This window comes from Chrysochloris asiatica, unplaced genomic scaffold (genome assembly GCF_000296735.1).
Source record: "Chrysochloris asiatica unplaced genomic scaffold, ChrAsi1.0 scaffold00002, whole genome shotgun sequence".
NCBI classification, from domain to species: Eukaryota; Metazoa; Chordata; class Mammalia; order Afrosoricida; family Chrysochloridae; genus Chrysochloris; species Chrysochloris asiatica.
In genome coordinates, this window is record NW_006408520.1 from 49093811 (window position 1) to 49110029 (window position 16219).

The 16219-nt window shown below is 41.5% G+C and overlaps 1 protein-coding gene across 1 annotated transcript in view; it reads right to left on the minus strand.

Moving 5' to 3' along the window:
* The window catches only part of LOC102813713 (alpha-N-acetylgalactosaminide alpha-2,6-sialyltransferase 3-like), a 929267-nt gene extending 917582 nt beyond the window's left edge, over positions 1-11685 (minus strand). The window contains exon 1 of the mRNA XM_006831027.1: positions 11552-11685. Within this exon, the coding sequence (XP_006831090.1) occupies positions 11552-11569 (18 nt within the window). The 5' untranslated portion in view covers positions 11570-11685. The remainder of the gene's footprint in view (positions 1-11551) is intronic.
* Between the last annotated feature and the right edge of the window lie 4534 nt (positions 11686-16219).

A 16219-nucleotide genomic window follows, 5' to 3' on the forward strand; every position in this document is an offset into this window, starting at 1 on the left:
GGCACTTAACAACAACAACAACAACAGAATGAATATGAGCATATGTGTTCTTAGATTTATATTTATTATGTATATACAGAGGCACACAAATTTTAAACAAACACTGGAAAGACCCAACTATAAGGATCCTTCCTTGCCTGACCACTGAACAATTCTTTAGGAGTTAAGTTCTCCACACTCACCCAAATACCAGATGTTGTGGGCCCCCCACCTTTCCACATCAGACAGGAAATGAAAGACAGAGCTGGAAATATGAAGAGTGGGGCACAGGGTCTCACAGGAAGTTACCTAGCCCCAAAATTGTGTTTACTTAAACCTCTTGATGTCCTGCGCCAAGGTGTCTGATTTAGTGACTTAAAATCAGTTTAAAATCAGAACCAGAGTCCATTCTCAAGCTCTGCACCGAGGAAGAGAGAAAACAACAGTAAAAACAGATAATTCCTTCAACTCATTTGAACTTTCCTATAACCCACCTTTCTACAGTCAAACCTTTACAAAGCTGCTAACAAGGACAGAAATTAACCAATTTGGGGTTTAGATCCTCTTCCCTTCTCTGCACTGCTGGAGGTGCTAATTGGCAGTAAAATGCATAAAAGGTATGCTTCAGAAAGGCGGGAGACATACAGGGTCTGGATAATCCATAAACTGAATAATGAGTCCTTTAATAACCAGCAGCTAACTCAAGCTCTCTGTAATGGGATCCTGCTAGCACTTGTAAATCTATGCTCTCCAATTAGAAAAAGCCTTCCTACACCTTTCAGCTAAAGCCAGGAAATGAAGAAAATAAGAGCTTGTTCAACTCAGCCTTCAGGCATAAGTGTATGTTAAATTCTCACAAACAGATAAAAATTTTCCTCCTGAGGAGGAAATATAACTTACCTCAGGAATCTACCAGAGAGCTTAATATGCTACCTCTGCTTCCACAAGATCTCAGTCCCTTCTTGATCCCACTGGTCACCGAGATAGGTTTCCTCAGTTCAAGCCATTATCACTATTAATAACAGCAAGCATAATTTTGTCATTCCCACCTGACAGGTGTACAGTACATTCTGATTCGCAAAGTGCATTCATAAGCACCTTCTCTTGTGCTCTCCAATATTACCTGAGGGGGCTTATACTTGTTGAGGTGCCTGAAGCTTATACAAACAGTTAACCTCATTAAGGGAAAGAAATGAAAATAAAATTACAAATGCAGGCTGGTTAGAATCTCCTCCCAGAGCTTTGTAAGGCCCCTGAGCTTGGCCTCAGGATAAATAAAACTCTGTACCATCTCTTGCCCTGGATCTCACTCCTTCTCCTTCATTCCACCCCTGAAGTGTCATGTGGGACTGTTATTTCCAGCCTTCCCAGACAGAAGATAAAACTCTGGGGGAAAGGGTGAGGGGTTACATGCTTACAGGATCAAAGGGTTAGTCAGTGAAAAAGGCAAAATTAGAACTTTCTTATCTTTCGGGTCTTTGTAGCCCCTCCTCGAGTTCACAGAGCATTTCCTCTGCCACAAAGGAAACTTCTGAAAAAGGAACAAATAAAGCCAACACAGCTAAGAGTGGTCCAACCAAGAGGGTGTTAGGAAGTCATCTAGATCAAAGGGTTATTCAATGACAAAGGCAAAATTAGAACTTTCTTGTCTCCTGGGTCTTTGCAGCCCCTCTGGCCCACAGAGCATTTCCTTTGTCACAAAGTGAACATCTGAGGAAGGAACAAAGTAAAGCCAACACAGCTAAAAGTTGTCCAACCAGGAGGGTGTTAAAAAATTGTCTAAACTAAATATTGTCAGGGGTAAAAGATGGTGAAATAAATTTAAAGTTCTTTCAAACACTGAAGGTAAAAGACACTCACTACACAAACATTCGAGGAGTACGGTGACTCTCTGCAGGATAAGAAGTGGACTTTGAAGTACAAAACAGCAAAAATCTAAAGGCTCAGAAACCCTATGAGTTGGAACCAACTCGATGGTACACAACACACAACCACTAAAAGCCAAAATGACCCTTACCTCCACCACTTACTAGTCATAGCACCTGCAACCCCCTACTTAGCTTCTCTAAGTATCAGTACCTTATTTGTAACAAAAGTGTACATGAGACAAAGTATGGGAAGCTCTTAGCTCAAGACGCAGCATAAGCACTCTAGGTATGCACTGAGTGGCAACTATTATTGTTTCTGCTATCAAATCACCCAAAAGCAATGTTGTTTTAACACAAGCAACCTAGTCTCCAAAGTAGTCTACTGTGCATAGCAAAATCATTCTTTCAGTTACCAAAAAAAAAGAAAACTGAAAATGAGAACAGACAGCTTCTAGAACTTCAGTATCTCCTGGACAGCACTGAGGAATGTCACTGCAGGATCTCTTCGACAAACTGCTCTGCTTTATCTACTGTTGGAATTATTGTGGAGTTTCAGATTAATAGTCTGTGTGCCTGTGAAGTCTCTGTGACTTTCTAGTCTTAGTGAATCTAGATTTTTTATTTTTTTCAAAATTCTTTAAGATCACATAGATTGAAAAGTGTATCATTGTTGGGTTATAGGGTTTTGTTTTATATTTTGCTTTTTTATTTGTTTTATTATTTTAAATACATGGAAATGCACTATGGAAAGGTGATATATCTTGCTTCACAAGACTTCTTTAAAGTGTTCAAGAGCAAAGACATCAGTTTAAGGATTAAGGTGCAACTGACCCAAGCCATGGTATTTTCAATAGCCTCATATGCATGTGAAAGTTGCACAGTGGAGAAGGAAGATCATAGAAGGATTGATGCATTTGAGTTATGGTGTTAGAGAAGGATATTGAAAAGTACCATGGACTGCCAGAAAAATAAATAAATCTGTGTTGGAAGAAGTATAGCCAGAATGCTCCTTAGAAATCAGGATAGCCAAACTTTGTCTCTCTCTTACTTCCGACATAGTATCAGGAGGGACCAGTCCCTGGAGAAAGACATCATGCTTGGTAGGGTGGAGGGTGAGTGAAAAAGGAGAAGATCACCAATGAGATGGATTGGCATAGTGGAAGCAGCAGTGGGCTTAAGCATAACGATTGTGAGGATGGCACAGGATTGGCAATGTTTCTGTGTTCTGTTGTGAATACGGTCACTATGAGTCAGAACTAACTCGAAGTCACCTAACACAACAACAATTATCAAAAAGAATCAAAACAGAAAATATGGCACTCTTATACTTCCTTTCTTTCTGCTTTCCTTCCTGCTACCTCTTCCTTTTCCCTCCAAGTTTTAAAGTGACTCCAGATTTTATATGAGGAGTGATAACAGGCTACAAGAAACAAACTGAGAAGGAACTGAAGAGGCACACTGATATACTCTGTGCTTGCTATGTGTTAAACTGAAAAATCCATGCTGTCTCTTTGAAGAATTCAGCTATTTACAAAGGGCACATTGGCCCCATGTCTGCAATTATCTTATCAAAGAAATTAACTGTGTAATTGACAATTTCAACACATTTAGGGAGTCCTTACTGAGGGCAGGACTAGTCTTTAGGGAAGCCAAGTTGAGTAAGACAAGGCCTAGTATTCAAGACTGATTTGGGTAACAATTCCACCAGCTGCCTCCCTCCCTCCCCCAACACACTCATACTCCTAAAACACTAAGAATTTTTTTTAAACACTTTTTATACTCTTAGTTACTAATCCAATTATTGGCCTTTCCAATAATTTATAGCTTATTTTGGACAAGAACAATATCTGTGTACAGATGATCAATAAACAATGGCTGGTTGACCTACCAAAGGCCCCCTGGCGTCTATGAGTTTATAATAGTCAAACAACAGAGGGAGGCCATGTAAACAGCTAACTGATAGCCAGGGTAATACCTACTGCTACAGGAGTCCTGGTGTGGAGCTGTGGGTTAATGCGTTGGACAGCAAAGTTGCTTTGAACCTCAAGGTTAGCAGCTTAAGCTCACCAGCTGCTCCTCGGAAACCCTATACAGGGTTGCTATGGGTCGGAATTGACTCAACAGCACTTAACAACAACAATATAGAGACAAGAACTAAGGCCATGGGATCTCACAGGAAGCTCGCTGAAGCAAAGGAAAACTTAACTGTAGAAGTTACACTGAAATGCCTGCTGAAAAATGAACAGAATCCTTATCAGGGGAGGAAGAGACAGTGAAGGGGATTCCCAGCACAGAAAACTGTATGTACAGAAACTAATGTTGTTGTTATTGCCGTCAATATGGTTCCGACTCACAGCGACCCTGTATAGGGTCCCCAAGGCTGTAAATCTGTTGAGAGCAGAAAGCAAGTGGTGGGCTCAAACTACCAACATTGTGGCTATCCTATAGAGCCACAGTGCTTCCACAGCCAATAGCTAATAATTGTTGTTGTTGTTAGGTGCCATCGAGTCGGTACCGACTCATAGCGACCGTATGCACAGCAGAATGAAACACTGCCTGATCCTGGGCAACCTCACTATTGTTGCCATGCTTGAATCCATCAATGCTGCCACTTGGCCAATCCATCTCACTGGGGGTCCTCCTCTTTTTCTCTGACCCTCCACCTTACCAAACATGATATCCTTCTCCAGCGACTGGTCCCTCCTGACAATATGTCTGAAGTATGAGAGACTAAGTTTGGCCATCCTGGCCTCCAAGGAGCACTCTGGCTGCACTTCTTCCAAAACAAATCTGTTGGATGTTTTGTAGCTAATAATTACCAAGGACTTATTATATGTCAGGTTCTGTTCTAAGTACTCCACTGACTCATTCCACATAGCCTTAAAAACTAGGCAATATTCTGACTCCCATTTCACAGGTAAGGAAAGTGAGACTTTGTGATCTCACTGTTAGAACAGGTCTGCAAGGAGATGATTACATTTTTAGACTTGTAATACCTTTAGAAAGTACTGGTTTGGTGCTGTAGGATAAGCACTGGACCACAAGGTCAGTTTGAACTGCATGGTTCACCAGCTTCTCCTCGGAAAACATTTACAGGGACACTATGAATTAGAATAAACTTGACGGCAGTTAACAACAATAACAATACCTTTAAGACCAGAGATGGGAATAGAAGGTGGCGAGGCAAAACATGCAGGCAGGGACCAGATTCTGAAGGAACTTGAATGTCAACCTAAGAAGATGGGCCTATCTCACAGGGGTTGGAGAGCCAAGAGGTGTGTAAGTCTGAGAATCGCAGGTGGACACTGAATTTTAGCATAATAATTCTAGAAGTGATGTAGAAGATGGGCAAGATTATGAGGAATCTGTAGGAAAGCAGGCTATTTCAAAAGTCAGACTAAACAGGAGACTCTGCATAAAGCAGAATAAGGACAGAAATGAATGGGCAGATTTGAGAGGTTTTCATGAGATACAATTGATGCAATGCGGTAAAAGATAAGATCTGAAGCAGGAAAAGAAAGAGTAGACAAGAAGGCTGCAAGTTCAATCATCTTCCTATAAATCAAGACAAATGTTATAGGCACAGCTTATTGTATTGTGCTGCGCTTTATTATGCTTTGCAGCTAATGCACTATTTACAGTAGAAGGTTCACAGGAGCCCTGCATCAAATCAATCCATTGGCACCATTTTTTAAAAAGCTGTGTTCATTCCATGTCTCAGTGTCCCATTTTGGTATTTCAAACTTTTTCATAATGATATTACACAGTCAGTATACTAATGCATAGTGTAAACATAACTTTTATATTCACTAAGAAGTCAAAATGTTCACAGGTCCCACTTTCTTGCAATATTCACTTTATCAAGGTGATCTGCAACCAAACCCATAATACCTCTAAGGTATGCCTATGTATGAGGAGAGTATGAGGAGAGTAGAATAGAAAAGATAATAGCATCTTAGTCCTATATCTGTTGTGTTATTGTCCAACCATTTATGTCTCTAAGCCACATCACCCTGGGAAAACCTTGATCTTCTCAATGGCTTATGAATTCTTAGGGTCAACGATCTACTCAGTGTCCACTTCAGTGCTGGTTACAAAGAAAATGTAAATACACTTAACCATAGATCTGTTAAATATAGAAAGTGTGCAAGACACTCTGCTCAAAAATTACTCACTGAACAAAGAGAGAAAACATAAAAGAACACTTGAACTTAAATTAAGGTTTTAACTAAATTCCACCGGGGAGAATGTTTACATAAAATTTTAAAGTATATGTAATTTACAAAAAAAGACAAAAGGTTAAAAAAAAAAAGAGACAAAACGCTAATATAAATTTTAAAGTTTAGTTTTACCAATAATCAAATAAAAGCACATTAAAGCAGATATGTTTCTTGACTCTCAAATTTCAGAGAAGATTACAATACCCCAGGATCCTCCTTTTGGGGTTTTTTTTTTTTTTTTTTTTGGTGGTGGGGTTTGCAGAGGCAGCTGAACATAGAGGATGAAGAAGAGATTCAGAGGCCATGGTGGTGGTGGTTTTGTGCCGTGGAGTCAGTTCCAACTCATAGAGACCCTGTACAGTGTTTCCGAGGCTGCAAATCTTTACGGGAGCAGAAAGCCTCATCTTTCTCCCGCAGAACAACTGATAGTTTCGAACTGCTGACCTTGAGGTTCGCAGCCTTATTCATAACCACTACGCTACCAGAGCTCCTTTGTTGTTGTTGTTAAGTGCCATCGAGTCGGTTCCGACCCATAGCGACCCTGTACAGGGTTTCCGAGGGTGTAAATCTTTACGGGAGTAGAAAGCCTCATCTTTCTCCCGCGGAGCGGCTGATAGTTTCGAACCGCTGACCTTAAGGTTCGCAGCCCGATTCGTAACCACTACGCTACCAGAGCTCCTTAGGACACTTCAAAGGGGTGGGGAACGTCAGGCTACAATATCATTTGGTCTGACCCTGCCGAGGCAACCGCAGTTCCAGCCATTACATTTTGTTGTTAAGTGCCTGTCGAGTCAATTCTGACTCCAAGTAGCCCTGTATAGCGTTTCCGGGAGCAGCAGGTTTGAACTGTCTACCTTGAGGTTCAAACCGACCCTGCTGTCGAGTGCTTATCCTACAGCTCCACACCACGGCTCCAGTCATCACATTTGTTGTTGTTAAGTGCTGTTGAGTCGGTTCCGACCCATAGCGCCCCTGTATAGGGTTTTGAGAAGCGACTGGTGAGTTTGGACTGCCTACCTTGAGGTTCAAAGCGACTTTGCAGTCCATCATATTAACCCACAGCGCCACGCCATGACTCCAATACATTGACGGTCGTTTTGTGCCCTGGAATCTATTCCAACTCATAGTGACCCTGTATAGGGTTTCTGAGGCTGTAAATCTTCACGGGAACAAAAGTCTGATAGTTTTCCTGCAGAATGACTGGTAGATTCGAACTGCTGATCTTTGGGTTAGCAGCTCAGCTCATAATCTACTACACTAGCAGGCTAATTTTAACGTTGATAATTTTGCATGGGCCACGAGTGATGACCGTGGGTCGAAAAAATGATTCCCCAACTCTGCGCTAGATAGAAAGACTAATAGATGACTATTCATAGAGCTATCCAGGAGAGCTGCCAGACCAGGAGCACAGTGAAAAATCCATCTACTAAAATTTGGGGTGGTTATTTACTGCATTATAACAAACCTATCATGACAAATACAGACCTCCTTTAATCTCCAGAATAACCCTCTGAAGACGGGACATATCATCGGCATTTTGCAATCCGAGGCAGTGAAGTAGAAACGTGCTTGTGTTTATACAATTAATAAGTGGTGGAGCCAGAATTAAAACCCACATATTTCTTGGCTTCAAGTCCATGCAATGTGAGGTAAGTATGTATCCCACAATTAAATCATTATTGGGGTGATAATCTTTTAAGGGTTTCTTTTATGGAACCCCGGTGGTGGCACAGTGCTTAAGCACTTGACTGCTAATCAGAAAGTCCTGGTTTGAACCATTATCTACTTCATGAAAGAACAATGTGGCAGTATGCTTCTGTAAAGATCATGGCCTTGGAAATCCTATGGCGCAGTTCTACTCTATCCTATTGTTGTTGTTATGTGCCATCGAGTAATTTCCAAATCAGAGCAACTTAGGGTTTCCAAGGTAAGGCCGGTGAGGTTGAATCAACAACCTTGTGGCTCAAAACTCTGTCCTAGAGCGTCAATATGAGACAGACTCACAATGATTTGGTTTGGTTTGATTTTTTGTTGTTATGCAAGCCATCAAGAGCAGAATGAACCCTGACCCATTTACTCCAAAATGGCCTTCGTTAGCTGCTATAGCATGGGTTTCTCCTATTGGTTAGTCAGAAATTTCCATTAGTAGAAGTCCTGGTGTGGTGGAGGATGGCTGGTGGGCTTGAACTTTCGACCTTATGGTTCAAACTGACTTTGCAGTCTAATGCATTAACCCACAGCGCCACACCAGGACTCCACATACTAATATAAACATTTATTTACTTTGGACTACAAGGTTGGCATTTCAAACTCATGATACAGGGTCGCTATGGGTCAGAACCAACTTGATGGCATCTAATAACAACAATGTGCATACCCCTTTCATACCCCATTCGAGAATGGAATCAATGGTTTATACATTTTGTGATGCTAACACCAAGTTCAGAGTCTACACATCATGGGAAAATGTTTCATTAAAAAAAATAAAAGTCCATTGTTTTACCCTCACTATAAGGATCTCTGGTAGCGTAGTGGTTACGAATTGGGCTGCGAACCTTAAGGTCAGCGGTTCGAAACTACCAGCCGCTCCGCGGGAGAAAGATGAAGCTTTCTACTCCCGTAAAGATTTACACCCTCGGAAACCCTGTACAGGGTTGCTATGGGTCGACTCGACGGCACTTAACAACAACAACAACAAATAACCCAGTGTAAGTCCTGGTACGGTGCTGTCCAAAAAGCAGTGGACTGTTAACCACAAGGTCAGCAGATCAAGTCCAACAGTCACTTCTCGAAAATCCTATACTGGGTTACTAAGAGTTGGAACCAACTTGACAGCACTTAACATCAACAACACAACCATGTGAGGAAATCTAATAAGTCATCCAATTTCTAAAATGTGGGGAAATTGAGGCTCCAAGCTGCAGTGACTATCTAACAACACATGTAAAAAAGCCCAATCTCCTACTGAACCCAGGTCAAAGGACTCTGATTCTGTTTTCCACTCTACAATGTGTGGCCTCTCACAGATAGTAAGGAACATGGGTAATGGTCAATCACAGATTCAGAGCACTGCTGCACCTTGTTTCTCAAAGGTGGTAAGGCCTCTGGATAGAATTATGGTATCTTAAAAGTTGCCACCTGGGAGAGTAAAGGGAATCACTTTGAAGTATAGGGAAGTTTGAGAGCTAGGTCTGAAATCAGGCTAACTCCCTCCTTAACTCTGTGGTCTAGAGTAAATCTTTTAAACTCAAGAGCTTCAGAAGCTTCAGTTGCCTCATGGAGTTTGAATTAATGATACTTTATTTGTAAAGTTTTACATAAGAGTAGCAGGTGTGTAATATAAAGAGTAGAGGTGTTCTGCTCCCGTAAAGATTTATAGCTTTGGAAACCCTGTACAGGGTCTCTATGAATTGGAAGCGACTCCACAGCGCATAACAACAACAACAATATATGATCAAACTGAGAATATATGTGGGGGGTTTCAGAAAGTTTGTGGAAATGTAATAAAAAGACAATGGAATTTTCCCATTAGCTTTTTGATGCCTCCTCATAGTAAGAAATAAGTATATGGTTGTTATTATTATAATTTTAGGTTAGAAAAAGAAATTATACATATCATGTGCATGTGACACAAAGTATTTTACATATCCTATTTTATTGACTCTCCCCAAAGGTCTGTGGAGTTAAGTGCATTACTTTTGTGTTACATTGAAGAAACTGAAGAAAGTAACTTGTACGCGGTCACCCAGGTAGTTAGTGGCAGAGCAAGCATTCAAGTTAAGATCTTTGAGTCCAAAGCCTGGTATGAAGATAAAAGTGTTCACCCAAAAAATGAAGTTGACACTGCCTCAAAAGTCCTCTCTTCAGTTTATCAGTTCACATTCCAGATGAGTTACAGTGGATATACACCCCAAATTTTGGTTAAGTGCAGTGTTGGGCACTGGAAGGAATGGGTTGAATTAGGGTCATGTATGATTTGGGAAATATATTAAGGCATTTGGAACAAGTGCAGGACACGGCAGACGAGAAACCAAAACAGAAGCTGGCCAACAATAAATGTTAGTTGTTCAATTTCCCTTTCAGCTTATAATACAATAGTAGAGATGACTCATATTTATATTTCAGTCCTTTCGCTAAAAATCTCCAGGTAAAAACTATATTGTAAGATCAATGTGTTCTTTTTCTCTCGATTTTACTACCACGTATGTCCCAAAAAATGTTCTGAAACCAGACAGAGGAAGTTCCCAAAAGTCACAGGAAATATCTACACTCAAAGAAATGGAAAGGAAAAAAAAAAAAAAAAAAACCTATTAAATTAGTTCCTTATTTGCACCATCAACACCAAGACATGTTGGAAGATGATTTAGGTAATTAGCACAAAACTAACAAAATAACAAACCCACTGCACTAGAAACTTATATTAGTCGGTACTGTTGTTCTTAACTGATGTTGACTAGCGTTCCAACTCATAGCGACCCTGTATAGGGTTTCTTATGGTTTAAAATCGTCCTACAAAGAAACAAGTACTATTTCATCATAAGACAACCAAAGGGAAAGAAAAAATGTTTTCTGGAGTTCACACCCATCCCACCCCCTAACCTCCATGTTTGGAACAAATAGGCCTTTGCATTCTCCAGTCAAGACCCAGTATTATCTTCATGCTGTGCATGTTTTTGATTCATATAGTTAGGTTAGACACGTGTAGAAACAAACAAATATAAACTCTCCCCATGGGATGGAAAGTTCTTCTAAAAGGCGGGATTCACACGAAGTCCTCCCACCAGAGACCACAAGGCTGTAAATCCAGAAAGATGCTCAGTCAAGGCTAAGAACCCGAACTTGATGAAAGAAAATCAACAAAGATGGGGGCAGGAAGGAGGGGTAGACTTCCACACAGAAAGATCTGAGATTGTCTAGTAATAAATACTCGTATATCCATTTTCTTGTGAAGTTTTCTAAAGTAGAGCCAATGGCACATAAATCTAGCAGATCTCAATGGAAACTCGTTCATAAGGGACTACCTGTAAACTCAGAAGTTTCTGGCTTTATATATCAAACGTTCAGTGCATTCCCTTCTACTACCCCGCGCTCCCTTCCAAGTGCTGTACCCCTCACCAACAAACAACCCATGCTCAGCCTCTCCTCTTCCTGTGGCCCCAGAAAGAATTCAGGCTCTACAGAGACGCGGGACCTGCGCGACCCTCCCCTTCCAGCCATCCCCATTATTCGGCACGCAGCCCTGCTCGCTCCTGGAGCCAACAGTCTGCAGCTCCCTCAATGCAGGCGCGAGCAGATAGGAATGGTGAGAAGAGAAGCTGTGCCAGCTGCATGTTTCAGAATCTCCCTCCATATGCATTTGCCAAAGGAACAAAAAGAAAATCAATGCCAGGAAAAGACAACTGAGATGAGGATGCGGTGGCACCACGTCTGACTTGGTGCCTCTTAGCAGCAAGGGGCTCACCAACCACGCGTCCGAGTCGTTACCTTCAAGCTGCAGGCCATGGCGCTTGGCTGGCCCTCCCGCCACCGAGCAGCGGGCGCGCCTAGGTTAGGAGCAGTCCCAGTTGCAGGCAGGAGGCTGATACCGCTGCAGGACCGCTCCACATTCCCGCAGATCCAAATAAGGGACCGCGGAGCGAGCAGTGCGGGCATAGGCCCCGCCCCCCGGCCGTGGCCCCGCCCCCGGCCCAGTCCACAAGCTAGCGGCCGGAGCAGCACCCTCCCACCCCCAACTATGGTCACGTGCCGTCCCGGGCGCCCTGCCCCGGGCTGGAGAGTGCCTCCTACTTTTTCTTCTTTTCTGTAAACGTTTTGTCGTTCACCATATACAAAGTCGGCTCAGAAGCAGATGGAGATCTAGGTCCCGCTAGGCCTTTGCTTCTCCTTGGTTTGGTCTTTACAGATCAGAAAAGCCATGCAGACATGTCACACTTCTTAAAAACTAAATGAGTTTGGAATCTTCATTCTACAAGCTTTGGGGACATCAAAGGATTCTTCAAAAGTAGGACCGAAGTTCTCCCTAGGCAGTTACAGGATAGAGTCTTCCTTCTGCTTAAAAACTCTATGGTGGGTTTATCTAAAATCAATCATTGGTCTTTAAGAAGGAGCACAATTATCTAACAAAAAAAGAAGTCATAAAACTTTACACTATGTATGCAAATTATGTCTAAATATATAAAGTTAGCCTCTGAAACTTGAAAGGTGGATGGTTGGAACCCACCAGCCACTCTGCAGAAGAAAAGACCTACTTATATTGCTCTTGTTAAAATTCCAGCTTTGGAACGCCTATGGGAAGGACAGTTCTACTCTGTCTTATGTGGTAGCTAAAAGCCGGAATACACTCAACATCACACAACAATAACATATACAAATATACACAAATATATGACGGTTCCAGTTTATGTGCGTTTGTTATGTTTAGACATGCTCTGGTAGGGTAGTCAGCAGTTCCGCGGAAGAAAGATGAGGCTTTCTGCTCCCATAAAGATTTCCATCCTCGGAACTCCTGTACAGGGTCGCTGTGAGTCCGAACCGACTCCACACACATAACAACAACTGCAATCATTGGATGGCTGTAGACACGCTCTCTCAATAATACATTTGTCTTAGTCTTCTTTCGGTGCCTTAAACAAAAATGTTTTATTTGTTGTTGTTATGTGCTGTCCAGTCGTTTCAGACCCATAGCGAACCTGTATAGGGTTTCCAAGAAGCGGCTAGTGAGCTTTAACTACCAACTTTGTAGTTCAAAACCTGCAGTCCAGCGTCTTAGCCCACAGCACTACACCAGGACTTATGCAAACTTCAATTTGCTTGGATCCTCTATCAACATGCTTGGAAGCAGCAGTCAAGACATCAGGGTACATATTGCTTTGGGCAAGTGTGCTGCACAAGACCTTTTTAAAATATTCAAAACCAAAGATGTCAGTTTGAGGACTAAGGTGCTCCTGACCCAAAGTATTTTCAATAACCTCATAAACTTGTGCAAATTGAACAATGAATAAGAAAGACCTTAGAAGAATTGATGCATTTGAGACCTGGTGTTAGAGAGCAATATTTAAAGTACCATGGACTGCCAGAAGAACAAACAAATCTGTGTTGGAAGAAATACAGCCAGAATGTTCCTTTGAAACCAATATGGCCAGACTTCATCTCTCATACTTCAGACATGTTATCAGGAGAGACCAGTTCCTGGAGAAGGACTTCATGCTTGGTCAAGTTAAGGGTCAGAGAAACACAGGAAGACCCCCAACACAATAGATTGGTACAGTGGCAACAACAATGTGCTCAAGCGTAACAACAAATGTGAAGATGGCCCAGGCCCACGCAGTGTTTTGTTCTGTTGTGCATACGGCTGCTATGAATGGAACAGACTTGACTGCACCTAATAACAACAACTATCAAAACTCTGGCTTCGGAGGGGATCTTCTGGGCCTTGGCAATCAAAGCAGAGAGATCAGTTAGAAGGTTATGGTGATGGTTTTCTGAGATTTCAAAGGGATACTTTCTCGAAGGCACAGGACAATCACAAAGATTTATTATGAAGAAGTTTTAAGAAAATAGAAAACTGCATCAGTGAGAAAAAGGCCAGAAATGTTGTACAGAATACCACAGACCCACTGCAATGACAGCTTACAGACCTCAACCAACTCCAGTCTGATCTCACTGCATCATGACTGATCTTCTGGTTTCTCTCCTTCAAAAGACAATGGGTTCTCAAGAAACCATGCTTCGTCATCTCTGTGACTCCGGTACTTAATGTCATGCCTTGTATGTAACCAGTACTCCATAAAGCTGTTGAGTTAGAAATGGTAAATGTTGTGTTACCTATACTTCATGTTCCAAACATAAAATATAAAATGATGAAATTAAAAAAATAAAAAAATAGTTATACAGAAATGTATTGTTTTTTTTCACATCCTGACAATGCAACTACTCATTCTTTGAGGATAGTAAGGGCAGTCCTGTGAGAATTTTGTTGGGAAATCTTACCCCATTCACTCTACAGCCCTGACCTTGCCCTATCAGACTTCTTTTTGTTCCCCCAAATTAAAAATCATTTATAAGAAACATGATTTGACAATGCCAAAACTGCCATCTTGGTATAAATCAAAGAACACAAAATTCTTTAGGGAGGGGGAATAGAGCTGGAAACACCACCTTCAGAAGTGCATGGACCCAAATGGGGAATGTGTCAAGAAACAATTCCTTCACATTATATTTACCTAATAAAGGGTCGCTATGGGTCGGAACCGACTCGACGGCACTTAACAACAACAACAACAATAAAGGTTTTTATGATTTTGTAAAAACATTTTTTGCCTTACCCTCATTCATATATATATGGTTTGGCTCGTCCCCTGCTACAAACTTATTTATGAAAATGTGTACATAAGAATGTGTGTGTATATATGAAGATAGAGAAATTTTAATATATATGCTATATATAAATGTGTTTGTGTACACATGCAAAGCTTTGGCTCCTCACTGCTACAAGCTCAGAACTTGAAGGAATTTTGTTGTCACTTAGGTAATAAGGTTAGCTCTAAACGTTCATTTAGGATCTGAAATCTAAAGGTCAGTTTTCACCATTCAACCAGAATTCTGTGATGCTAAAACAAAACACAGTAAAGCAGCTCCACCTAAGAGGGCAGGCAGTCTAGGAGAAAATGCATCTCTGTGGCCCAGGATAGCCAGTTCTCCTGGCAAAAGCGGACTGAAAAGCAGTGTTATTTTTATAATCACACGCACAGCAGAAATAGAGAACGAAGATTCTGTGTACATACACAATTTTTTACCACTTGGTCTGTCAAAGAAATATTGAAACCAGCCCCAGAATATTTACTGAAAAGAGATTTCACTTACTAGAATTCTTGTCTAGTTTGCCTATGTGGAGTAAATGGAAAAGGTCTGTGGGTTGATGCTGGATGTTTCATTATGAGACTGTCTCACAAACCACAAGGCAGAAACCAGACTTTCAAGGGATTTGGAATTTTCTTGATGGGAACGTTCAAAATCCTGAAAGAGCAAGCGGAACCACAGAAATGAGACTGCAGAGCCTGAGACTGTAGAACTAACTGCCTGCTTCGAAAAGAAGCTTTTTTCCAGCTTCCCTGGGCGTACCGCACCCTACTTTCCCACACTTTCCTACTCCATAAGCCTTGGAGAGCAGGTATATTTTCATCAAGAATCCCTGAATGAGAAGTTTGTACTTTAAACTGCTGCTCTATTCTTCAGTGGGTCAACAAAACCATCCATTCATTCATCCATCCACCCATTCACTCACTATATCCGTATTAAGCAACCAATACATGGAAGAAGAAAGCTTTATTGAACAACTAATGGTATTAACTGGTCTTCCCTGTAGGCACATGGATATTTTCCTATCACAGACAGCATTGTACCTCATGACTGATGTGGATATGTTCTTTTTGACATTGAATGCAACATCATTCCTCTTCGATTTGTCATTCCCGGCATAGTAAACCATATGATTGTCAGATTCAAAAGGGCCAATATTAGTTCATTTCTGCTCACTAATGCCTAAGATATAAGGAGCTCTGGTAGCAAAGTGGTTACGAATTGGGCTGCAAACCCTAAGTTCAGCAGTTCAAAACTACCAGCTGTTCCGCGGGAGAAAGATGAGGCTTTCTGCTCCTGCAAAGATTTCCAGCCTCAGAAACCCTGTATGGGTGAGTTGGAACAGTTTCTACGGGACATAACCATCACCACCAATGCCTAAGAAAGATATGGCTGTTTATGCGTTCCATTTCATTTCTGACAATTTCTAATTTTCCTAGATTCATACTTTGTACATTCCATGTTCTGATTACTAATGGACCTTTGCAGCTGTTTCTCTTCATTTTGACTTTTGCCCCACCTGGAAATGAAGGTCCCAACGGATTTAGTCCACTCATGTCATCACAGTCAACTCTTTCAGGAGGCAGCTCTTCCCCAGTCGCATTTTGAGTGCCTTCCAACCTGAGGAGCTCATTTTCAGCACTGTATTTGACAGTGTTTCTCTGCTATTCATGAAGTTTTCAGTGACTAAATATTCGGAAGTAGTTCGTCTCCCCTTCTTCCTAGTCTGTCTCCCTCTGGAAGTTCATCTGAAATCCATCCACTGTGGCTGACTCTGCTGGTATTTAAAATATC